Source organism: Enoplosus armatus, chromosome 11 (assembly GCF_043641665.1).
Source record: "Enoplosus armatus isolate fEnoArm2 chromosome 11, fEnoArm2.hap1, whole genome shotgun sequence".
Lineage (NCBI taxonomy): Eukaryota > Metazoa > Chordata > Actinopteri > Centrarchiformes > Enoplosidae > Enoplosus > Enoplosus armatus.
Window position 1 is genome coordinate 19,537,293 of NC_092190.1, and position 27,721 is coordinate 19,565,013.

At 38.9% G+C, this 27,721-nt stretch overlaps 1 protein-coding gene across 1 annotated transcript in view; it reads left to right on the forward strand.

Annotated features, from left to right (window-relative positions):
* Positions 1-27,721, forward strand: part of pth2ra (parathyroid hormone 2 receptor a) — a 37,667-nt gene continuing 9,946 nt past the window's right edge. Inside the window, exons 1-10 of the mRNA XM_070914706.1 lie at positions 1-96; positions 3,904-4,009; positions 6,903-7,013; positions 7,510-7,631; positions 9,142-9,239; positions 13,141-13,324; positions 16,764-16,917; positions 20,568-20,628; positions 23,091-23,157; positions 27,285-27,379. Of these exons, the coding sequence (XP_070770807.1) occupies positions 1-96; positions 3,904-4,009; positions 6,903-7,013; positions 7,510-7,631; positions 9,142-9,239; positions 13,141-13,324; positions 16,764-16,917; positions 20,568-20,628; positions 23,091-23,157; positions 27,285-27,379 (1,094 nt within the window). The remainder of the gene's footprint in view (positions 97-3,903; positions 4,010-6,902; positions 7,014-7,509; positions 7,632-9,141; positions 9,240-13,140; positions 13,325-16,763; positions 16,918-20,567; positions 20,629-23,090; positions 23,158-27,284; positions 27,380-27,721) is intronic.

Below are 27,721 nucleotides of genomic sequence, written 5' to 3' on the forward strand. Positions count from 1 at the left end.
ATGCTGCAGCTGAAGACACACCGACGGACTATGAACTCGTTCGTGTGGATATTAGTCTTAAACTTTTTCTTGAGCTGGACTTTGGTTGACGCACAGGTGAGGACACATTATGCACTTGTTGTTTTTGCTGCTTAAGTTGTATTTTTTTGCATTATAACAATTCCCTCCTTTAGACTGTTAAAACACATAAACACATTAGTCTAATATAATTTTGGAAGAATCTGGGATTCACATGTGAACACAATATTTTTAACCTCTAAGTATACAGACGTGTCCTTCTCCATCTTTTATGTATCTTTACTCTCACTGTTACGGTGCAGCTGAGGTGTTTGCTCTCTACAAAAGGAACAAGTAGAAAGAAGTGGTCATCTCCCAGCAACATAACAGTATGAGGCATTTATTTTGTAGTTTTCTGATAGCAAAAACCAGCTGCCTGCACAGTGTATAGTTTGTCCACTGCTCTGTAACATCTAACCTGTGGATGTCTGGACAACATTTGTCTCTTTTTTAACTGCTGACCTTCGTGTGGCTCGTCTCAGAAGCGGTGCAACACCGGCACGGCAGAAAGTCTGTCTGCGTTCATCATGAGCATGACTTTTCAGGAGCTGTATCAATCACCATTAACTGCAAATTTGTCTCACACTGTCACACGCCCCCACAGACCAGTTCACTTTATCAGGTCTGCCCAGCATCTGATGGTAGCTGATATGGTTTCTAATTAAATGTGAGATGATATCTGGTGCCAGCCCCTAAAGAGAGTTCAACCTAAGTACTTTATTCTTACATTCTTTACATACAAGTGTACAATTCTGGAGAGTGAACCTCCAGACCTTGCAGGGTTATTAGTCATTGACCTGTGAATGATCCAGGGTTGTTCAAAATAGAGTGTAACATGCAAAAATGGTTGTTGTTGTGTCACTATTATTGTAATTGAGGGCAGGAGAGTCTTCCAGCATTATCAGCACCTTGGACAGCGTCTGCAGCACCTGTTTCTCCAACGCCAGACCTACTTGAATCTTTGAACAAATTGTAATGTGGGGAGGAATTCAGAGGGCTATCTGATATAGATGGGAATCATTTTCTGATTCTGACTGTCCGATGTTAACCCTTTCAGATGTGTTCCTGATAAAAGGCTCCGTCCTGATGGTGCAGACACCACGCATGCAGGTGTGATTTCGTTTTTCTGAGGATATGAAAAAGAGTTGCCTCAGGAATGTCTGCCTCTAAAACTAGACGTGCTCTCGGCTCATGAAACACACATGGTCAAATGAAAAGATCTCTGTGATTTACCTGCAATAGATAAATAAATAAATAAAATAAATAAAGCTTTTTTCCTGTAACGTGTGGCGTGAACGAATTTGACCCTTAGCTTACTGTCCGTAAAACATGCTTGGCCTTGACATGTGCGTTTCCAGATGATTCTTCCTGACAGTTAGTAAATTGCAGGTAAACATTTTCCAGAATGTGGCGTCACATCAAACGTTGTCTGAAATATGTGTTGGAGTTCACTAGATACACACATACTTTAGGCATCATGCAATCAGTTATAAATAATGCTGGCGTGGCCACCTCATCATCTTTTATAAACGGAGACAGCTTGTCAACAACACTGACTTGTAGGGTCATTTAGACTGCCAGGTCAACGAATGTATTTCCATGATGGGAAAGCAAGGCTACTGAATTGCTGCTGAAAAGAGATGTGCCTCCCTGCTGCCAGTGACTACACACATCATAGATGACTGTAAAGAAACAATAGCTTGCCTTTCATCTCTGTAATTAAAACATCCCTCCTGACTCTCTTTTCTCTTCTCCTCCTCCTCTGGCCTCATCTCATTGTGCAACCCAGTTAAGTTTATGTGGTTTTACTTCATACGTATTGGAGGAAATGCTGTTGCTGCCTGGATTATGTGCCATTATGTACATTTTTTTTTTCCAGTTGATTAAGTGTTGCATTTTTGTGCTGCACAGGAGCCACAGGGGGATGGTTGGGGCGGATGGTGGGCGTACAAAGCACAGACTTTGATTCTAGAGACATGTGTCTTATGTGTGGTTAGGTTTAGGCTGGTTGGGAAAGATGGTGGTTAGAGGATGATTGCAGCTTTTGTTCAAAATATTGAAGAGTAAACACGTCCTGTCTCGTGCTTCAAGTGACATTTTTACAATATTTGACTAGTGGCTTTATTTAACATCTTTCATATATATTCAGGCATAAATCCAGTGTTTGTCTGCTCTCCAGGGAAATGGCAGACACTTCAGAAAACCATTGATTTGGCTTTTGCAGCACATCCACTCTTGAGCATGTCCATCATAACAATGGTGGGAGGACAGTATGCCTGACTGGTCTGCTTAATGGTGTGTCAGAAATATTTAATTTTACATGGTTCTTTAAACTTTACTTATATAAAATGTAATCCTCCTTAACAGACTGACAGGTTATTAGATAGCATGAATCCATAATGATGTCTTTATGCAAATGTTAAGTGTATGGGAGGGGAATAATCTCTACAGACAGGAAGAGATGGTGAGAGTCAATGCCTACAAGACCATTGCAATGTCTGAATGTGGTGCTAGATAGGAAAATATCTAATTTCTACATCTGTTCATTGACCTGAAATCACAGATCTGGGGGTGGTATGCGCCCCACTCTCATTTGTGATTGCAAGGGAGACTAATGAGTTTGGTAGTACAGCTTGAAATTCAGGCATTAACAAAATGTTCTGGATTTCAGCAGTTAAGTACAAAAAAAAACTATGTTAATTGCTTTCCAGATTTTGAAAAGACAAAGCAGTGTGGGTTTGTTGGTCTGCTGTTACACTATTACTACTACTTCTAGTATTAAAAGTGAATAATTGAAATTAATTGAGCAGAAAATTAGAACACAAATTGACCATTAACAATAGGAAAAATGTTTGGCATGAAAGTGATTGGAAAACCAAAGAATACAACTTCCAAAATGGATGTACCATTACTCCAAAATAAAATCCTGTATGTCTTTAATTGCTTCTTCATGTAATTAAGCAAACTTTCCATTCTAAAAATAAAGTCTCAGGGCATTCAACAGTTGATGGGCTTAATCGCAGCTTTCACCAAGTAGTCTTGTGTGAATGTGAATGTTAGGAGAGCAAGGCAGGCATGGCCCTTACTGTGTCTGGGACTTTTAACGACATATACCTACACAGCAGCACTTAGCTCTTGGTTTGGTTTGAAATAAGGTAAAACAGATGCCCCCTCTTCTTCACTTTTCTTTCAAACTGTGTCAGACTCTGTAAATCATGTGATGCTAACTGACTGCACGGTGACAGAAATGACTTTCATATGACGTCAGGTTGTGAACAATCAAAGTTTAAGTGTCTAAGACACCCCACCAAATGATGAGCCCTCTTTGATGAGTGGCAAAAATGGCACATCCAGTTACCTTTGACTTCTACTGTAGATATCCATGTTTGCATCTTCAAACCAATAGACCAATAGGCAAAACAGTATCACCTAACTGACTTCAACTTCATCAATCACACAACTGAACAGTTTGTGAATAATAATAATTATAAAAATAAGGGCTTGTGTTAACAGACAACGGGTATGGGGCTTCAGCCGCTCTACAAGTTACCTCCCTAATGAATTTGTTTTGGCGTTTCCTGTTTGGTCTTTAGCCGCACTAGCAGCCCTGTGAGACTGTAATGCTCATTACACAGCAGAAAACTATATTGTTGCACATAGGAGGAGAATGTTAATGTAAAATAGATACGGAGCCAGTTAAGATTAGAGGAGCAAAGATTAAATGAATGCATGAAATATCTATCTATCTCTCTAATGGTAAAACATAAAAAATGCTATTGAAAAGCCAAAGGTGATTCACACCCATTCAGACACAGGGTCACAGATCTTGTTTGTTGTGCTCCACAGATGGGGTTTGACGGTCCTCTGTCTGCACAGGAGCAGATGTACATCCTTTATGAAATCAAACTGCAGTGCTACCAGAACCTCTCCAGCATTGACCCAGGGCCCACAGGTACAAAACATTACATTTTTGTAAAATGCTACACAATTCTGCACATTTTGGGTAATCTGAATTTTCTTTGTGCTAATGTGGTAAACACTGTGCTTTCAAGTTGTAAAATAGCAGAGCAGTTCATAAAACGAGTGGAAAAACGGGGGAGAAAGATCTTTGGAGCTCGATGTTTTCTATCTGTTATTCGGGTTTATTAGATATATATACAGTAAGTATATGGACAGAAGATGTATGTATGTTTGCTAGGCCCCGCCCCCCTAACTGTTTCTACGCCTGCAAGCTGTCGAATCAAGCATGGCACACATGAAGTTTACAACAGTAACCTTGGCAGATTTATCACTCAAAAGTCTTGGTAATTTACTTACTTGAAGCTGTCATTTTGATGCACATCACATTTGTTTGCATTTGACATTGTAGCTCTTTGTTATATTTGCATTTTTATTAACGGATAAAATGAACCCCATATGTGAACATCCATGGAGCGAAACCAACGTTCAAATCCAGTATTTCCGCCGACTGCGCTCATCTTCTCAGCAACAGCACTACAAACATGGCCCTGCTGTTCTCCCCTATCCTGTGTGCTGTAGAAAGACTTGCATAAACTATTTCTATTGTGGAACTTTGGCATCAAATCTGCAATTACTTCCTATCACAAAAGCACTGTGAGCTTGAAACTGTTGATACTTAAACCTTTACAACGCAGCATAACATCATTACAGTGGTAGCCAGAAGCTGACTTTCAGACGTAGCCTTTTTGAGTGACTGATATTTATTTTGAAAGAATGTTCAGTGGTGATGTAAGATGAATTATGTGACTTTTTTGAATAGAAAGAGTATTGCTTTTGAAAGTTGCACTTTGCCGTGTTTTCCATGCTTACAAGTACAGTCATTCTGTGGTTAGACAGACAGGAGATGAGTCAGCAGAGGTGCAGATTTAGTCTTTGGAGCATCCATTTTGCTTCCAGTTGTGTCCATAAGTGGCTCTCATGTTTCTCACTAGACTAATGTTAATGATTTAGACATCCATTGGGTTATGTTCATAGCTTTTGTTGGCAAAAGGCAAAGGAACAGAAAATCAGTAGAGCCAAGATTCACTACATACAATATGTAATTAAGATATTTATCTGTGATTGTGTTGGTATATGGAAGAATACTCGTTTGCATAGAACACAGTGAACAAGATGATGTGTAGTACATGAATTCATTTGATTTGGTGATTTTAAACTATGAAAACCCTTCGCCTCCGCTTTCAGACCCTGTGGTTTGTACTGTAAGCCTGACGAAGATGAAAATGTAACATAAAACTACATCAAGTCAACAAGGAATTTAACAGAGAAGCTAATATTTCTATTCTCTTGCAGGTCATTTCAATCAGAAAACAATAAGAACTTTGCTGAATCTTCTCTTCTTCCTCCTCATTTCCGTTAACCAACAACAAAAATTGTGTTTTACAGTCTTGATCTCATGTCGACAGTTAACAGGTTAATCTGTTTTGTTTTAGCAAGATAATCTGATCGATCGAGTTTTCTGTTTTTGTAATCAGAAAAAATTGCCTTGTCCCTTCTGGAATATCTTCTAACAGTTTGAAGGATGTTTTAAGAGGGAAAGTGAGTGAAACAATAACATATAAAACTGATAGGATCTCTGAAAACTTCATTATTAAGGGGTCTACAAAGTTTGACATCAACCATGGGGGGAATGGGATTTTACAATATAGTGTGATGATTAATGCGACTCAGAAAACTGCATCTTACAGCATGAGCAAATCAGATACAGTAGAAGCTGTTCCATCACTGCTCTTCTTGTTGCATGTGTAACTAACAATTATGGGACATCACAGTAACACTTTCCTCACAGCACTGAATACACAATCATGTACATTCAGAAGGTTAGGATATTTAACTAAATATGACATTCTTATGTTGTTGGAATACGTAGCACTTTGTTCAAACCGTCGACTATTACATTTATTCAAACATATTGCAGTCATGAGAGTAATGGTCCTCAAAGTACTGTGATGTTGTTGTACTGCTGCAGAACGGATGCATTGTGGCTAACATTTGGGTTACAAACAATTCGACTTTAACAACATTCAACAACAGCTGTCTTCACAACATTTAAAGATCCACCTGCAGTGAGTGAATAGAAAAATAGATCCCCTCTAACACAATCTAGTACAACAGTTAGAGTGAAACACCGACACAACAACAAACAAAACACTCAAATCACACCTAAGAACTGTGTCAACACAGAGCAGTTAAGGGGCCGGTATACTCCAGCAGAAGTGCTCGTTGGATGGTTGAACAGCATCTAAAAGCACCTTTATGATATTGCAACACTATGAGGAGAGCCTTACAGGAGAGACACGCCGTTATCATAATTACACAACATTTGCGTCCGCCCTCTGCATCCCCCCTCCCCTCTCTCTCCATCCCACCGGTGAGTGTTCGGAACATCGGAACAACTATAAACACTTTTGGCTTCAGACCGCATGTCAGAACTGGTCTTTTCTGGCATACTCCAGCCCTTAAAGTCTCATCAAAAACAGAACATTTTATGTTAGGCGCTATTTTTTGCAGGGCTTTGCTTTACTCCTGTCAAAGTACAGGTAGTTCTGTTTGGTTGCTCAATGCGTAGACACATTGATTTGTTATTAGAAGGGAATTTCAGGGGTTGTTTAAACAAATCACAACAGAGATGGGAAGACTTCTTGTTCAGGTCACACCTCATGATAAGACTATATTTCACATTAACACAATAATTATATATGTCATTGTTAAAGAACCTCCCTGACATTTAGAAAATTAAGTTTATCAGCAACCAACCATTACCAGATAGCAGATGATAGTGTGTGTATGTTCACTTCCTCTCACTCTTCCTCTCCTCGCTGTAGATGAGATGTGCCCTCCAGACTGGGACGGTCTCATTTGTTGGCCCCACGGCTCCCCTGGCCTGGTAACCAAGGTCCCCTGCCCGCCTTACATCTATGACTTCAATCACAAAGGTTATTTTTATTTTTGTTTTATTTTTTACAAATACTATCACCAACACTGAGAGCTAGAAGATTGCAAGGCTGTTTGATTACATATATATTGTAGTATTTTCAGCATGACTTACTTTAAACTAAACTATCTTATATATACTATTTAATATTTTATTATTTACTCCTGTGCTTTTCCTACTCTGACATGTCAAAATGTCCCTAACAGGGCAAGCTAAATTGGTCAGGAAGATACCGATCAAGCACTGTCTGTCCTCACCCACACAGTCTGGAAGAATTGGCCAGAAAAAAAAAATGAAATTCACCTGTGTAGGTTTACCATGGGAGTGTAGAGCCTTTAATATATCACGACTGGTGAAAATCTCACTTAACTAGGCTGGTGGACAAGTGCCCAAAATCCATAAGATCCACCTGCATCAAATGCTTTAATCTTAACCAAATCAACTATTTTTAAAGTGATGTAAATGTCTTAAAATCATGTCAAATTATGTGTTTACAGGACATGCTTACAGGAAGTGTGATGTCAACGGTTCCTGGGTGTTTGTGGACCGCTGGAATAAAACCTGGACCAACTACTCAGAGTGTCTGCGCTTCCTTCAGCCCAGCGACGAGGAGGGGAGAGTAAGTACGGCTGTAAAATATTTGAGCGGCAGCCGATTTGGTTAACTGATCCAATCTAATTCACATGGATAGACGTGTGAACACACAGATTGTTAGTTTATGTAGCATGTAGCAATCAACTTTTGACTCCTCATCAGAGGCTGCATGTCTATGAGTTGTTAGCACAAAGACAGGAAGTGAAGTAGACCGAAACGAGAGGAGAGTAAATTAACAAAATAAAACAGGAAACATGAAAACCTGAATGACTGAACAAAACCCACATATGAAGCAAACTATGACACCATTGTTTATCAAAACTAGACTTGAGACTTGGACACCAGCCAGACTTGAGTCATAAAAATGAAGACTTGTCTAGACTTCACTGTGTGACGGCTCTGCTTCACTTGAGACTTCAAAAAGTATGGAGGAGTGGCTGAAGTGGATTCTTATTCCGGCTTGTGATCTTTTCATTGTGATCTGAGAGGACGATGTCACTCTCGTGTCTGAGACACTTGTATAAAAAGAGAGCTAAGTCTCCATCATGTAACTTTCTTCACATCTGAAAAAGAAAACTTTCAGAGATGTTTTGACTGAAACTCACAATGAGACTCTGTGCATCTTGAAACATATGACATAAACTTACCCATACACACAAACATACATATAAACCTTTACTTGCAATGTTCTCATTGAATTACTTGCACACATGCAGATGCTTTGATTCACTATTTGTTTCCATCATAAAAGTGTATGTTTGGTGTATGTTTGGTGGGGTTTTTCACATTTAGATACCAAAAACAGCTCTCTTGTGTATGTAAAAATATATATTACTGCAAATTTAACTTTGCCCATCAGGTCGCTGCATTTTTCCCCTCACAATATCAATATGACACCTTGACTACTTTTAAACCTGTATTAGGATAAATTCCCACCACATTAAAGTTGATTCAACTGATATTCAACCCATTCTGTTTGTCATCTGCTCTGTGAAAATGAAAATATATTGCCAGGGAGGGAGCTATAGCGACCTTTTGTTCATGGTATCAACTGAATCTCGTGGCTCCCCTGAGTCTGACCGGTGCCTGAAAAGATGACATTATCTTAGCTTTCAGGCAAACAGGTGCTTTGTTAAAACTCCTGATGTAGTCTCCAGTTTGCAAAGCCCTTCATCTGTCAGAGATTAAGAATTTAAGACTGCAACTTGACAAATCCATCTTTTTTCTGTTTTGATTAAAAACACACACTGACATAGTAAGAGCTCTGGGAATGGGACACTGATCAAATCTTTAATTTGCCATATGTGCAGGCTACATAGCAGCATCAGCGTTAGTTTCAACTTTAATATTCAGTGCACCTGTTATTCCTTCATCCTCTCCTGTCAAAATGAAAATCAAGTGCAACAGCAGCAAACCCAGCAGTGGTGAGGGCTCTTTCTTGCTCTTATTGCGTGAGCTGTGAGTCATGTATGTGTTTCTTCTGCGACTCTGTTTCACCTTCACTGAAAAGCAAATACTTCTCTCTATATTCACAGCAAGACTTCTTTGAGCGGCTGTATGTCATGTATACCACCGGCTACGCTGTATCCTTCAGCTCTCTGCTAGTGGCCATCTTCATCATTGCATACTTCAGGTACGAGAGGATTTTTCTAATACTTAAATGATGAATGCTCTCTGTGTAAGAAAGTGCAGTCAGTGGAGTAAGTCAGTGGTCCTCTACTGTGTCTGCATCTTCACATCCTATCTTGTATCCTGAAAAGTGTCAGTTGCAGGAACTGCAAAACAGCAGCAAGGTTTAATGCCGGACAGCTGCACACTTTTCAGGTTATCCAATGGGTTTTGAAACATCTCTAAACCCCCAGGGATTGTAATTGCCGTTGTAATGCCTGCGTCACTCCCTTTTCAGCCTGATTATTCATGTCCTGAGTGTCCTGCTGTGTTCCGATCACGTGCTTCATTTCTAACCATGTTCTGAGTATGCGTTCACAATGGCAAAATTGCAAAATTAAGTATACCAGCATGCAAACGATTCGATTTTTGAGTGTGGTGTTGGTTGGCACTATTGTCCCACACTGCCACATGCATTATGGAAATGAAGGATTTGCTCATGAATAAAATATAAAACCAAACTGTGGAATTGGTTAGTCCAAATAGTACAGTACATTTAAAGCACTTGTAGGAGACTGAGTAGGATTGCTATTGATGACATGTTATTGTAAGCTCATATATGTTTATCTGATACTTTTTATAGTTTGTTAATTTTTTCTCTTGATTCTTTCTTTTTTCTGTCTCTCTTTCCCAGTGAAATCATGCAGAAATGGTAGTAAAACACACACTTGCCAAAGAAATTGTAGTCTAATAGAAGAGTTCAGTTAAATACTGAGCAACAATTATGTGGCCTAATACCCCTGGGAATTACCTCCACCTTCCAACATTCAGTGCCAATGCAGGAAATGAGAAAGTGAGGGGATGCAGAGGTGGTAGACGGGTATGTGTGGCAGTTAACTGTAATCACGATCCTTCCCTAACCCTAACTAATTATTTTAGTTGCCTAACCCAGAACAAACCATAACCATACTTTATTTTCCATAACTCAACTGTTCCCTAACCTTCACCATGCCATACTTGCCATGTGCAGATAGTACAAAAAGAAAATTGTTTTTAAAATATTGTCACTGAACATAGTTCAGGGTTTCGCAAATTGTCCAATGCCGACATTCTTATCTGGTCATAATCTTGAGGTAATATCTGATTGAACCTCATGTAGGGAATGTACCAAACAATGTGATTAAATCAGCAGGTTCAAACAGAGCTAATACTCAGTACGCCAGAGTCAGAGTAATTAGTTGTCTGATTGAGATATGATAGAAACAAAACTTGTAAAAGCAAAAAATGTTGCTTGGTTTTAAAGCTTTCAGAAACTAACTAAAATAATGATCATGTTAAAAGTATTTTACAGTATCGCTTTCAAAGTACAAATCACCACCACGTAGGCTGACTTTTCTTAAGTCCAGTTCTCTGACATAACAAGATGGCGTAATATTAGCATATTAGTTGAACATCTCAACCAAATGTTAACTTTGCTGTAAACTTTACTGAAGTGTGGTTGAGTGCACATTAGAAGTGGGACCAGCAAATGAATGAATGATGACTCAATAAATAAATCATGGAAGTGCATCCTGCACTAAAATGATCTTGTTTGCTAAGACTTGGAACTTAGTTGCTACATGTCTGGCATGAAGTGGCATTTTCTTTAATTTCATGCTCAATACTACAGCTCTACTGGCAAGGCGCAGTTCTGTCAAGTCTAACCAGCTCATTAACGAACTTGTGATTGACAAGTTTCATCATATTTTGAGTCAAGCCCACAGGAAGCAGGAAATAAAAAAGCTGGAAGGTGCTGGGAAGTTGTTGGTGACATTATTATTGGCAAGTCACCAACACAAATAATACTCAAAATATATCAGTTCTACTGTTTTAAATCTCAGCATACTATGGAGCCATGGTTTACACGAGTGGGACATTCATACTCACAATTTCTAATATGTGACAGTAAAAGCTGTAGCTATAGATTGTTAATACATTTGGCATGTTTGGGGGGAAATACTTTATGCTAACACTTTGTTTCACGGGTACATAATTCTTAATAATTTCCTAAGCCTAAATTTCCTGGGAAAAAAACTATGTAATTTAGTGCTAATCAGAGAGAAAATGGAGGCAGGGTTCAATTGGTGCACTTCCAATTAATTACTTCCAATGAATTGCTTGTGTAATCCGTCTTTCAGTCAGTGGACAGCAGGCCAATAATGTAAAATCAGGAAAGCATAAAAGTTTCCACTACAATATATGTGGATGTGCTATATAATACATAGTTCTTTCCAGGAAACTATAGGAAATTATAAAGGAATTATTAGGAAACCACAGACCCATACAATCATTACTGAAAAGCCAGATAATGTCCAAGCAATAAGATCAGGGTCATGGGTGGAAACTGGAGTCAGAATAACAACATTCTTCTGTGAAGGATGTATGGTATGCTAACTTGTGTTCAGAGCTCTTGCGCTTGTGCTGCAGATAGTCTTTATTGTGAAAGAAAGAATTGAGCATGATGAATGTAGATATTCTTAAATAATATATATTATTTTGATATATTTTGTGTACTTAAACAGAAGAGCATTTCAACCAGCCTCCTGGGTAAACAGATCAATGATCATTTTTTTAACATTTTAAATTGCCTTTAATCGTGTAATTTCTCTGGCAAGACTCACGGTTTATTATGAAAATTTATAACAAGTGTAGTCACCCTATCATCACTTACAAATCTCTGTTCACTTGAAAATGTATCCCACTTAGCTGAAGAGGCCCTGCCTTAATGATTAGAGCCTGGGAGGCAAAGACTGAGAGAAGCACAGAAACCAAAAATGAAACAGGTTTTTTCTGCATAACCACACCTGATGTAAATTTATTATGAATATATAATATATACCACAATTATACCTATCTAACAAGTACTATAATATAAGCAGGACAAGCTTCCTTGTCAGAGATAACTGCTGGTCAGTGTGCAACAACCCAAGAGACGAATGGCTGGGACTTGAGATCACAAGAAATCTTGTTTTGAGGCAGTTTCAATCTTTACAGGGCCATACCTGTGTTGCCCATTTCTTTTAAAAGCATCTCTCCCACCTTCCACTAAAAGGTAATCCATCACAGTGAACACCATATTACCCGTTAATGAATACTCCCTTGATGGGTGCTCAGTGCAGAAAGAAACGGTCTCCTGTTTTGGAATACCTCCACTTTCACAACAAGAGTAGCTAACAGGATGTGATTAGGAGAGATGGAAGTTGAATGTTGTGTCAACAACATCTAACCTTCCAGACAGAGGCCCCCAAGCTGATCAGAGGTGCATCTTTAAATAGGAAAACTTCAAACAGAGCACATTTTCTGAATCAGTTGCGGTTAGATTTTCAAAGAGCCTTCAAGATGCCTTTTGACAAACACAGGTCTTATATATCTGCTGTGTATATTTGTCTTCATAAAGCTGCTCACAAGTCTCTGCCTCAGCCCTTAATACTCTCACTGCCGCTTCTCTACACAGTACATTAACCTTAGAAAACCACAGTCAACGATTAGCTTATCGCAGTGCTGAGCGTCTACGGGATGTCCAGGATACCTAATGCAACATCATGAGATCAGTAAAAAAGCGTTTCCATGGTATGGACATTCACCTACCTCCTGTCGGAGCAAAGGTGGACAGCGTACAGTATGTTGTTGTTGTGTCGGCTGCAGTCAAACTGGCAGTTTTACAATCAGTGCTCATCTCATCAAGATGTTTTTTCTTCCATCTTCACTCAGCTCTGCCTGAAGACTACATAAGACTTTATTCCCTAACAACATGCGGATCACCTTTTCACCGCTTAAATAAATGTGATCTATATTCTACACGAACTTCTCAGTGGTTTCGAATGTATTTTGTTGTGCTTTTAGTAATTAATTTCAACAGTGAATACTATTTTTTTTTTTCATGGCAGGCGTCTTCACTGCACCAGAAACTACATCCACATGCACCTGTTTGTTTCCTTCATGTTACGAGCAGTCAGCATCTTCCTGAAGGACAAAGTCGTCCATTCCAGCGCTGGATTGCAGGACTTTGATTCTGCCCTGTTGGACAACTTAAAAACAGTTAGCATGGCACCACTGGACAAGTCTCAGTATGTAAGTACCAGTTCTACTTGGTTTAATATTTTTTCTTACTGCCAGTGCCAACTACTATACCTTTGGCTATTAGAGCTGAATTATAAGTAAAGCAGTGAGTGATCTGAGTGCTCTGGGCGTAGAAACTTGCTTTAGAACATGTTACAGTCATTGACTGTAGGCGGTAAGCCTTCAAAATTAGTCGTCAGACTTGTCAGACTGTGATTCAAACCAAATATAGAGTAGTTCTGGCTATATACTTGCTATATACTTCTGTTGGCTCGCTGGTCTTCTCAATACTTCATTGGTCTGCTTTGAATCATGTGCTGTATTTATCAGTGGCTGATGACCACCTGAAGAACTGGTAAAAACAACATGGTCCAGTGATACAAGTCGATGAGGATTGATGAATGTTCCACTAAACAACTGACAGGTGCTCAATGGATCATAAGCCATTGAGTGTTCAATATCTCATAATATGCACCAGTTGTGTCATTCAAATTCCACCTCTGGGATGCAGAGAGAATGTCTGCTTCAGCTGAATTTGAATGTATTTCTATACAGAACGAGGACTGTGGATATTGTGTGGGTGGTGGTGTCTATTCAGGTGGTTTTTGGTCTGTCCAGGGTCGTTTTGTGTGTCACTACGCAGCTTTGATAATTGTGTTGATAAAATGACACAAATTGGTATGCTAAGCATTTCAGAAAGAGAGTCCAACTAATTAGATGACTATCTCAATTGAAAATAACATTTCAAATTCAATTACTTTCTCGTGAAACAACTTTCAAGGTCAAACATGAGTTCAGTGTGCTGGTGCTGAAGCATCTTCAGCCAGAGAAACTGGGAGGTTTGCATGACAAACAGATACCCTAAAGCTGGACCCAGGGGTCTGCCCTTCAACCTGTTGAGTCTGTCCCACCCACAAGCCATTTTCATACTCACATCCAGCAGTGTGCCAGTTTTAGAAAATGTAAGTAGACATAAAAGTAGATGACAGTTGTTGGAAAAGACAAAACTTGCAAGAAGGAACGTTAACAGGAAACATTATTTGTTCTGGTTCTGAACCAAGTGATTAAAAACCGTCTAATCCATTTTTGTTTTGCTGCAGGCATCCTCCTCATTTTTCATGCTGTTGTCAGCACTGACAAATTAAATTAATGTTCTCTATTTTCTTTTTCTGTCTTCAATGAATTGAATCAACAACTAGTTGCCTTTAAACGTTGCACACGTGAGACAGAGTTGCCAAATTTATTGCCAAAGGGCTTCAAGATAATAGAAATGTTTGTGTTTTGTTTTTCTTGTGTATGTCAAATTTCACTCAAGTGATTTAAGGAATACGCATCTGCCGTCATGCACTGACACATAACGATATAAAGAAGTGTCTACTGATTGGCATCTGCAGGGTTGTAAAAAAGAAAACATTATTAAATCATCATTAAAACTGCGCAGCAAAAACGCTTTCATCATTAAACCTCTACAGGCAACAGCTTCTTTCTGACAGTTCACCTCTGCAACAATTTTCCCTTGGGGACTTTTCTGATTGTCTTTTTGTTTTATTTTATTAAACATCTAATTCAATCAATGACTCACCTCCAGTCATGAGAGCATTCCCAGTCAGCCAAGTTCACGTTTAGTTTCACTCCGTTAAATTGACGTCATTCTCACAATAATACCACGTTGCATTTGACATGAACGTGATATCTCGGGAAGCAATTTCTTTAAACGTCCACTTGGATTGGAGGATGAACTGAATAGAATTTGGTGGTCAAAGGTCAAAGGTCAAGGTCACTCTGACCTCAAAATGGTCATATATCAAGAACTGATGCAGTAATTATGACATTTCACACGGATGTTTAATGGGATACAAGAAGTGATGACATTTTTTACCCAGAAGGTCAAAGGTCAACTTCACTGTGACATCATAATGTCCTGGAAAACCCCTTTTTTGTCATAATTCAACACCATAACTCAGGGACAGAAGGGGAGATTGGGACCATAGTTCACAGTTGGTCTGGCCATAATTTAACCCACAAGTACTTACTCACTAGAATCATACATATGTATCATCAATACAGTGATAACTTCCATTTAGCCAAAAAATACACCTACCTTTCATTCAATTCCTTCCAAGTATTCACTACTTGTGGACAGACGTGGATGTAAACTGCAACTTGACTGGTTGGCGGAGGCGTACAACAGTGGGGCAATAATTCTTTTTATTTATGAATTGAGATGATCAGTGTTGCTTTTGAATGATTATCATTTGTTTAGAAATCTTGGAATCTCTTGTCGGCATCAAACGTCAGACTCAGGAATATGAGAGGCCGTTAGGGACAGAATTACCATGCACATACTTTTCCTCTCACTGCTACTTCATACAAGATGTCTCCTACTTCACTGAAAAGTGTGTATGTGTGCTGAGGGTTTTGAATTTCCACATCACACAGCGCACTACATGCACATTAATAATGTGTCTTTGGCAGTGTGTTCATACATTTCTTGTGTGAATTGCTCATGTTAATCAGTTATAGATGACACAGGTGCTTCATGCATAGACAATGCATGCATTCATTTATTATCACGATTTTGTGGTCAAATGTATAATTTCACATTATTTGTTCCATAGTGCTGTTCGATTTTCTTTTTCTCTCATTCACCAGCACCACTGCTGAGACTTAAAGCATTATCTACTATCTACTTCTGAATAATAAGAATTCACTTATCTTATTTTTAATTCAATATAAGATCATACAGTATGTTCTATTGTAGCAACTCAACAGTGAGTTTAGGATATTTTTTTCTTATAATGTCGGTATATTATAGATTATCTGTGTCCTGTGTGTCCTATTGAGTGTCTGCAGATGAATAGAGAGACATTTGTATGCCAGTGGTCTGCCACAGGTGGTGATGCACCCCGTGAAAGCTGAACAGTGGTAGGCATAATGTTCACAATACACCCATATCAGGATCAACACATACAACCAATGCACAAGGATTCTGTTCCAACCAGACTAAACACGTACCACTGCGGCACTGTAAGCCAGTTGCACCAGTTTACCTGCTAGAAACTGTATCTGCACATGACATCTGCTTTTATTTTATTGTTGTGGTGGTTCCCTGCTCTCCTCCCCTCACCATCAACTGCACACATACACAAGACATCAGTGAAGCATATTTGTGCAAGCCTTAGGGCTGCCTTAGGGGCTTTGCTGCATGCTTGAGTACAACTTGTATTAATAAAATGAGGTCTTGATAGTAAAATGTGGGCGTTCCACACTTAAATATGTGTAGATTTGATGGCTTTTATTAAAATTTACTTATTAACAGTTTCACTGGTGTGTATTTTTCTTCCTTCCTAAGCAGCAAGGTGCTACAACATGTAATCATATCATCTACTTTCTTAAAGGCAAATATTTTGTGTGTACTGCGATGATAAAAGTGTTAATGTTTTCTTGTCAGATTGGCTGCAAGGTGACAGTGCTGCTCTTCATCTATTTTCTGGCCACCAACTATTACTGGATCCTGGTAGAAGGCCTCTACCTCCACAGCCTCATCTTCATGGCCTTCCGATCGGACTCCAAATACCTGTGGGGCTTCACGCTCATCGGATGGGGTAGGCAGAAGAAATGCACTTTTCACTCTCGACACACAACAGACGTATGACATGGTGCAGCATGACTAAAGCAGCTCTTCAATCCTCCAATTACATCAGCAAAACTGTAGCCGATGCTGAAAGCTTTAGACAATGCAGCGCTCAGACTGGCAATACAGCCACAATCACAGTGTCAGCTTATGATTAAATATACAGACAAAACAATGCATTCATATATTCTATACAAGGCACGTTCTTGGTCATTAATATTGTGCGGACATGTCTGGTGCATAGTGCCACACTTGCAGTTTGAAAGAAAATACATTTCCTGGGGATCAGTGTTTTATAACTCAAAAAGAACTAATATCATTATCTTACATATTAACTGTTTTTACTGGCAATTATATTGGCAACTTCAACAACTATTAATTATTATCAAAAAATATTTACACAATGAAAGATGGGAGAGCTTCTGAATCACATTTTGATATTCATTATGAGAGAATGTTATGACAAGTCGATGAAAGGCTTTCATCCCTCCACAGAAAAGTTATTTTCTTTGAAGCCACAAAGGGTGAAAAGAAAGTACAAGAATTCTGTCTCATGTGTTTGTTTGTGTTGGTCTTCTGCACACATTGCGAGAATTTAAATGGCTGCTTAGTGAGTTGCAGCGTAGGGTGACGACTGCGTTGCTATGGTTTAATATAACGAATATAACAACTATTCAACTATTCTTGACCTGCCTACTGATTTTTTTTTTTTGACTATATGCTAAAGCCCAGTGGGGTTGAATTTGTCGTCAGGGGGAACACAGATGCAGAACAGATCCTGTGAGTTAGTCGGTCGGTGCTCTATTCAATGTATTCATTATCTTACACATGCAAACACACACCTTTCTGCAACAGCGTCCTTCTGTCCTGATTTAAATTACCAATATCAAAATATCAAAATAATACACTTTAGAGCACAAACTAGCGGATCACAGCGTTTTAGCTTGCTCATTGTTTGTTGTTTGAATGGTCATAAATGTAGAATATAAAGCGTGAACTATGTCTGGTTCTGGAGATTCTGGTGAAGTTTTGAAAAATGTTTGTCATCCAGTGATACTCAGCAAAGTACACTATGTGTATCCTTGAGGTCTAACAAACCTGTTAGAAAGCCAAAATGCATTTCTTTCCTCCTAAAACACTAATGCAAAATGTTTCTTGTGAAAACATTGGCAGGACTGTGTGTCATGTCACCCGTGCATGCTCCTGCGAGTGCCAACAAACAAAAAGCATTGCTCCATGGCACTAATAGTGGTATAAAATTCCACTGGGAACCTTTAACTTGCTTTGTGTCATCAGCTCCTTCTCACATGCATGAGAGACCCTCTTAAACTCTGTGAAGTGATACACCCACCCCTTCATTTTCACCCTGGAGAACCAAATTACTTTTGCAGCTCACATTTTGTGCTACTTTGGCTTGACAGTGTGAACTTTCATCATTCATCAATCATTTCTCAATCATTGGTGAAATGCAGATGAAGATATCTCTGATAGAGATAGTCATTGTAATGTGGACAACAGAAACTGTAGTTCACATTCATTAATAAACACGCCCTAAACACTGACAGTGTGAATGTGGCCATTCTGACACGGACGCGTTGAATAGCTGTCCTTTGCAATCATCTTTTTACTTTTACATAATGTTTGTTTATGTTAACATGGATGACAGAAGCCCAGAGGTCAGAACAAGCAATGCTAAAACTGGTTCATTAATACTAATACTCCTCTATTATTTCCATCAGTAGCTACCATCAAGTGCCCATTGAATACATATTAACCAGTGCTGTGCTCAGTGATCACCACCAGATTATGGTTACATCTCTGCACCTTGCTCCTCTCTCACACTCCCATGATGCTCTCTCAGCCTCTGTTTCTCTATCTCGTCTTCCTTTTTAGCTACAGATAAGACACAGCATGCATTTAAAATGTGCCAATCTGGCCGAATATATATTGAAAGATGGGGGAACACTTATCATCCAGTTTAAGTCCCATTGGTTAATCATGTTGTCTGTAATGAAGCTGCCAAATTTAGATGAGGTGCTTAGGCGGATGATAGAGGGAAGGATCTTTTCACTTCTGCCTGTAGATGTATTCAGGAGGCCACATAAGTCATTGCAGATGCATAATCTTTAACAAATTTCAATTCACATCCCCGAGTAGATGACCTGACTTCTTACAACTACATAATATCAAATGTACAATTACAGGCTTCAGAGCACAGCAAAAACCCTGTTAATACAGAGGGTTGGTTAGTCTTTTAGAGGAAAAAAATCATTCTGTCATTTTTAATTAGTAGTTATCGTGGTCACACTGATAATTTGTTACTGGTGTTTTTGTAAATGAACAAATTGATGGAACTAAAGTGGAGTGCAAGTGGAATCAGAGACCCACACAGCTTCAAGAAGCTGATGGTGCAATTAACTTTCTTTAGGAAGTTGTGTTTCTTGAGGGTTTTGTGATGCAACAGTAAGTGTGAACAATGGTTTGCCCAAAGGCTAGCAGAGCAGGCATCGTTTGCAGTAAAGTGCGTCACACAGATGAACACACCAAATGCCAACACTGATGAATAGGAAGGAGGTGTGTCATGATGCGTGAAAGACTGATGACGCCTGTCAATATGCAGCCAGATAGAAAACAGTGGGTGCGATCGGGGTGGGGGCCTGTGCGTTGTTGTCTGTAGTTTGTGTTTTTGTATGTACTCATTATAAAAGTTCAAATTAAAATGGGTGTTGGATGTTTGAATGCTGCATGCGACCATCATGTTATTTTTTCCACCACAATCAACTCGTAGCTACTAGGACCAATATGTCAGCTTTGGGTAACTTGGATCATCATCCAAGGACAACAGTAACAGTTCTTGGGAGGGCCTTGTCGTTTTAAAAAGTGAAACACAAGTTTTAGCCTCTCTCCCCACCCCTCAATGATCCTTATACAGTCCCTCAGGAAGTTAACGCTCATTCATCCACCTGGATGCTTAATTACATCATATCTCTACTTCCTTAACCCTTTCACACATAGTGGTCACTACAGTGGACAGCTATTCAAAAGCTGTTTTCTTGTATATGCATGGGTTTTAATGGTGTAGTTGCACATCAACCACCACAGTGGACGCTAGTGCGTCATCCCATACACTGCCACCCACTGGCCAGCCATTGTAAGCGCAACACAAATGTCTCAAAACCAAGATGGCCAACGGAGGCCAGAAATGCTGAGCAGCTCAGGAATACCTTGCCAATCCTTCTATAGTAGGAGACCCTTGCAGGTAAATAAAATTTGGTAACATCAAGTAACAACAAAGGAGTAATACAATTGTTAAAATTTCCATTTTATTCATTGGTGTGTTAAATACATATTTCTTCAGTTGAAAACTCAAACGCATGCTGTCCATGCATGTGAAGAACTTTGTGTGAAATGAACATTTGAAAAAAATTAAGTTAAAAATTTTTTTTCATGCCTAAAGAGAAATAAAAACACTTCGTCAAAATCCTGACTGAGGCTGTCATAATTCATGCATGGAAGGGTTAATAACATGTATAGGAAATGAAATGGGAACGTGAAATGTGACCTGGAGTGTATAGCACCATCGGGGCAGCACAGCTCATTCTTTGTTTTGTGTAATTGCAGGTGTTCCAGCTGTTTTCGTGGCAGTGTGGGCGATTGTCAGGGCAACACTAGCAGATGCAAGGTGAGAGAGCAAATCACTCTGTGTCTAAATGCTTTTACCCCCAAAAAGGTCATCCAGCCTCAAGCATAAGCTTGAATATAAACGTGAAAAGATGCTTAATTGTAGTGACATTTGAGTCATCGGTGAAATTCAATTACATATGACTCCAAACATTACACCCATATGTGATTCTTAAACATCTCATTTCAAAAACATGGACATTCATCTGCTGCTATAACAGCCCCGACTCCTCTGGGAAGGCTCCCCACATGATTTTGGAACCTGCCTGCCCATAATGAGGTTGGCCTGGCTCGCACTCTGCTTTCTTAAAGCTGTTGGATGTGGTTGAGATCATGTTTTTCCACACCAAACTCCAACCATATCTTTATGGACCTCACTTTGTGCACAGTGGTATTGTCATGCTGAAACAGAAAAGGACATTCCGCAAACTGTTTAACATACTGTCTAAAACATCATTATATATATTATAGTATGCTGTAGCATTAAGATTTCCCGACGGGGCCTTGACCAAACCATAAAAAACAGCCCCAGACCAAATGAACACAAAATTACGTAGGGATACATATTTGTGTATTTCAGAAACACAAAAGGTAAAATTCTCGGCACAGGACACCTACTATAGTTAAATGATACTGTTGTAAAGGTCCACCTCCATTATCCGTTTGCAGGAAAATCATCACAGGTTTTGACCGTTGACAGTTGATTGCTGATTTTCATAAATTCTGATGTAATGGTATTTCTTGCCAAATATGATCTCCCCCTGCCTCTCAGTGACCGCGGATAACATTTATTATTTGGTTCACTCCTGCCTGTTAATGCATTGCAGAGTAAATCTGAACATACTCAATGCCAAGTGAGCAGTCACAGCCCATATGTCAACATTTTTCAATCCATATTATTCACTCGGTGCTCAGCATGTCCTCGTGTCTGCAGCTTTGTTTGTGTGCAAACAAACCACCACAGGGCTAAGGGGAATTATGGTATCTGCTCTGTAAACAACGGAGAGCCCTACAGAAGAGAAATAGTGTGGTGTGGTTCTCCTGGCAGCAGAGGTCAATTTACACTCAGTGACCTGAAAAAATAGAATACTAATAAGAAGTATCTTCATGAAATGTTGTGTTCAGTTGTAGTGTTGTTGCTGACACTGTCACGGAGGAGTTGAGTTAACTCTAGCTAACTGTTGAGGCCATGGTTGTGTAACGGATTGCATAATATTGTACGGGATTTCTATATTTCTGGTTGGTAGAGGCACAGCTATGAGTTACAGCCAGCTTTGCACTGTAGTGAATGAGTATTGGAATAGATAATAGTTTCTTTAGTTAACAACTCGGTGCTACGACATTAAATCAATTGTTATTGATCAGTTATTATTATCAGATTATCACATTTGACATTTCAATAGGTGAATAGGTGACGTTTTTAAAGCTGACATACTTTCACTCTTCCAATTCTGCATTAATTCCAACTCCTCCAACTCCTCACCTGAACATTTAGAAAATGCCAGCATCCATGAAAGTTTAGGAAGTCTCGGTGTGTAATGCCCCCCCCCCATTACATTGGGGGTGTGTGTTTGAAGATCATGCATGCATAACATACAAAATACGCACTCTGGCAACGTTTGCGATACAACTGCATAATCATATTTGCATAATCCCCTGCAACATCCGCAATGTGGAAAGCTATATGTTTGTGGAATGATGCAAGGTTTCCTTTGAAGTTTTCAGTTCACAAAAAGAAAAAATAAGAAGTTGCAAATGTGATTGTTCACATATGGAGAAAATACCAGAAACAAACTTCCCACAAGTGTTTAATTTAGATTAGTATACATGGTATAAAATGTATCTGATGTAATGTGTTGTAGAGGATCATTTAAGCCGCAGAAAAGTAAAAGAGAAAACACAAAATAAAGGAAAGGTGTAGACAGTTTCCCTCTACCAGGCAAAGCTGGACATTAAAAAGATAGACAGACTGAAAGTGAAAGAAGATGAAACATCTGTAATGAAAAAAATAAGAAATGATGAAAATAAAAAAGGTAGCTTTGATTAATAAGAAGAAAATTGAAAAAGAAAATTGAAAATGGATATTTATCAGCAAAGCATATAGTATAGTAGACTCTCTTTATTGTCGTTTTATTTCTTCCCTTTTGCATTTGCCATTTACTGCTTTTTAAGCAGTATGTAAATGAGGTAACTCAGTTTTTCTGTCTATTTTGCAACTGTTTTCATTTTCACCCTCTCTGCTATTCTTGATGTCTTTTCATGATAAAAGTTTGTGACAATTTGTATAATTTCTAACCAACATGTAACTCCCTTTTTCTTTTTCACACTGAATTTACTGCTCAGTCTGTCTTTCCCTGCACCTCCGGTATGCCGTCTGAATGACACCACCAACCTACTTCTCGGCTCTGCATTTCTCCTGCTTCTCTACCTTCATCCTCTCCTCTGTATTTGTGTCAACTGCAGGTGTTGGGAGTTAAGTGCTGGTAACATTAAGTGGATCTACCAGGTTCCCATCCTGACTGCTATCGGTGTAAGTGTGTGAAATACAGAGTTTGCTATTGTGTGAAGTGTGAATGTTGCTGAGACATTTGCAACTCTTACTAATGGTTGAAATATGAATTAACTCCCTTTGAACAGTGACAGGCATCCCAAATTAGGGGGATTTTGTGTATGTGTGTCTGAGCAAGATAAAAATCCAGATATAATAGTTTTCTAAGCTTGTGACAGCATCACTTGGTAAAAACATCCCTTCAACCCTCCCAGTCTGGACACCTGCAATTGTTTAAATGGAAGAATATCAGTTGTGTCTGACAGAGGAATGAAAAACCAGTCAGATGAAGACAGGCTTCAAAGTGACATCAATATGGCAACTTCTTTTTAAATCCGTTGGCACAAATTAAACACTGACGACATTTCTCATATCTGTCATATCTCTTCAACTACAGCTGCCATACACAGATAACTATTATGTGATGTCTACAACTGATGCACAACATAGAACAGGCAGAACAGTCAATTGACCAAACCCACTGATTCTTAAGTTACAGAAAACGATCTGAAAATAGCTGCAAAGACGGCACTGTGGATGCATCCATCTAGCTGGTCAATTACAAACAGCACCTCCGCCAACATAGTCGTGGCAAACTAAAAAAGGAGTCTGTATGTGGATGTGTTGTACGTGTTTGTATGAACCAATTACTGCTAAATCAACACCAGCACCGGACCAGGGCATAGCTTACTAAAGCAAAAGCCATTTACCCTCAGAGCTGCACGCGCATGTTTTTAATGATCTCCGCAGTTATTCCAAAAAAGGAAGGAGCAGCACAGACAAGAAGTGCTGGGATACATTTAACCCTTTCACGCATAGTGGTCACTACAGTGGACAGCTATTCAAAAGCTGTTTTCTTGTATATGCATGGGTTTTAATGGTGTAGTTGCACATCAACCACCACAGTGGACGCTAGTGCGTCATCCCATACACTGCCACCCACTGGCCAGCCATTGTAAGCGCAACACAAATGTCTCAAAACCAAGATGGCCAACGGAAGGCCAGAAACGCTGAGCAGCTCATACCTTGCCAATCCTTATATAGTAGGAGACCCTTGCAGGTAAATAAAATTTGGTAACATCAAGTAACAACAAAGGAGTAATACAATTGTTAAAATTTCCATTTTATTCATTGGTGTGTTAAATACATATTTCTTCAGTTGAAAACTCAAATGCATGCTGTCCATGCATGTGAAGAACTTTGTGTGAAATGAACATTTGAAAAAAATTAAGTTAAAATTTTTTTTTCATGCCTAAAGAGAAATAAAAACACTTCGTCAAAATCCTGACTGAGGCTGTCATAATTCATGCATGAAAGGGTTAAAAAGAGACTGAGAGGAGCAGGAAGGACATCATCAAAAAAAGAAAAAAAAAGCTGAGTCTAACTTTCCTTGTCTGTCACTGGGATCAATTCATCCAAGACATGAACGAATCAGTATTTGTTTGCTAATGCAAATCATGACAATCAATAAGAATCGACAACAGCCTCTGTGTGTCTTTTACCCTCTACTGTGCACAGCTCCTCTACAGGCTGAGGATTCTTTCAGCATTGGAGCCTGCCATGACAACACATATTAAGGAAAGAGAAGACAAAGAGTGCTCGTTCATGCAGTGTCGTGCTGTGCACCACCTTTGTGGAAGCTCTGAATTGATGACAAAACTACTTACACGCTTGTTGAAAGACATGTTCTGACTTGAGTTGTCTGCTCCTGTCTGCTGCATCAGTTAAATTGCTACCAAGCAGATTAGAAAAATCTCCCGCAGATTCTAATCAGGGACAGCATTGCTTTGTCAGGACTAATGCACTGCTGGCAGTAACAAAGATCGTCAACCCGCAGAAATAAGGCCACATGCCTTGTTGTAGATTCAATTCAACAATTCCTCATGCACTAGTGCTGTAAATTACTTCCAAATACTTCAGATGTGTCAAGAGATTTTGAGACCTCTTCATCTCAGGAAAGTTATTATTTCTGTGTCCTTAAGTGGACCTAACAGAATAATGTCTGATTGGTTTTTAACCGCGTTAACAGTGTGACTCTATGGACCGTAATATCAGTTGGTCGATCCGTTTGTCCACCACTTTGGTCCAGACTGAAATAACTCAAAAACTATGAGATTGCCTGCCATGAAATACTGACTTTGGTGATCCCCTGATTTTCCATCAAGCACAACCAAGAGGTTGACATTTGTGGAGTGAACTTTTGGGCTGATTGCTATGACATTTGGTTCAGACAGTCATGTCTCCCTCAGGTTGACTTGAACAGACCTACAGCATGATATGTGATGATGGCGTTAGCAAATTCAATTAGGGCAGTAACTCTGCTGTGCATAGATCTTAAACTGGAACAGTGCAATACAGCCGTATAATATTGATATTCACACATGAAACTAGATATAGCCTAATATGGACATATCATAATATGTTATGTTATATAATTATTTATTCTTTTTCAAAATCTGGATTTTTTTAGGATACAACTGGCTGATTTTAGCATTATTGTAAAGCCCAACCTAAAACCTGACTTCAGTATTTTCCTACTGTTTATACAAGCTTTGCAACCTTTCTTGAAAAAATCAGCACCATGTGGACTCAAACTGTTGCCATTACTATTGTGTTTATCGTTTGCGGAGAGTTAATAGTTATATATTGAATATTTTATTTCATATAGATGCATTATATGTAAATAGTGATAAGCCCTTTTTTGATATAAAGTTTGGTTGTACATCAATACTCGGTACCCCCACAATATTTTCTTGGTTACTATTCTGTGGGTAGTCTTCAAATATATGTGGATGAATATTGACGGGTAGGTGTGTGTGTGTGTGTGTGTGTGTGTGTGTGTGGGCACAAAAGAGAAATAAATTGTTGATATTTTGCTGAGCAGTTCGTATGAAAGCTCTTCAAGATAAGATGTTGATGATGGAAAAACTTGACGCAGGCAATTAAAATTTAGATGAATTAATATTGCTGTAAATGACATGCCAAACACCTGCCACATAGTTATGTTTGAAAGGTTAATTTGCAAAAACAGATTTAATTCCGTTTTAATTTATTTTTTTGTGCACTCCAGGGAATATAAATGAGTCATTTTGGGTTGTTTTGATAAGATATCCATTATTTTATTTTTTTATTGTGCACTCAAGGGAATATCAAACTGGTGTTGCTTTATTCATTTTAAGAATGGTGTTTATCAGTTTTTTGCAAATGAACTCTCGATATTGGAAGACATATCTCATAAGCATGAAGGATAATAAGGAGAAGAATGAACAGGAATTCATTTCATTCATGTCAAAGGTGTGCGACTGCAAAGGAGCTCTGGATTTAGATAAAAAGCATAAAATCAAAGCTCTTCGTCGTGTTTGTTTACGGATCACAAATATGTATACAGAACTACCAGGCTTGGCATGTTGTATGTGTATTCTGGAGCTGTGGCACATCCAAGTGGCACATAAGATTAAAAAGATGATGTCGATTCAGGTGTCAAAGTCTAGCTGTAAGCCTCAATTTGCTTCTTTCAAAAGACTTTGCCTCAGTCTCATTAAAGTCTCTGAGAAGAAACTTGGCTGTTATGAAAAATGAATCAACTCCACAGAACGCAGGTCAGTTATTTATATTGCAATTTAATGCTGATGTTTCCTTGAATATGTCTGTGTGGTTTTCCATCTGTATGGTGGGGAATAATAAAACACTAAAACTGGCCTGTGACTGGAAACATAGTCCATATTCTTCTAGTTTTTTCAAGTTTTTGTGTTACCAGGTTAATGACGTTTCCCTCTGCGAGATAGTGTGGCTTGATACTGAACAATGAGGTGATGATTGGAAAAGCTCCAAACTAGATGATACCCTTCTTAATCGCAAGCCGACAACATGAGGAAATCTCATTGATAGGATTAATTAATTTCGTTAGATTCATTAAATTCATTTGATAGGATTGCAGTAACAACTCATGAATGGCAAGTAAACATCCAATATAATTGAAAACATAGATGTGCTTTAATTAATCCATGGTATAAAAGCCAGGCATTAACAATTAAGAATGATTTCTTATTTTCCATATACAGTATGTCAATTATAGTGAAGAGTTTTCCATCCCTGTTCTTCTGTTTCAGCTCAACTTCATCTTGTTTGTGAACATCGTGCGAGTGTTGGCCACTAAGATTCGAGAGACAAACGCAGGGAGATACGACACCAGGAAACAGTACAGGTTTGTACTCAACGGACTGTATCTGTAAAACCAGCTTGACGTAAATTGTGTGCTGCAAAAATTGTCCAACCTTTCTCTGTGATCGCTCATTTGTAGAATGCCATGCTGAATGTCAACGTAGCCAATCACACGATACTGCTGTCGTCATTATGTTTATGTTGTTAGACGTCTCTGCATGCATGAAATACTGTAGTTCATCTTGATTTACAGGCAGCATTTATACAGTTAAATCACTATTTTATACTAATGTTTGGCTTAACGTCAGAACAGAAAAACACATGTCAATTATAACAAAATGCTGTGTTCTGTCAACACAATGTAAAGTGGAGTACCCAGGATCCT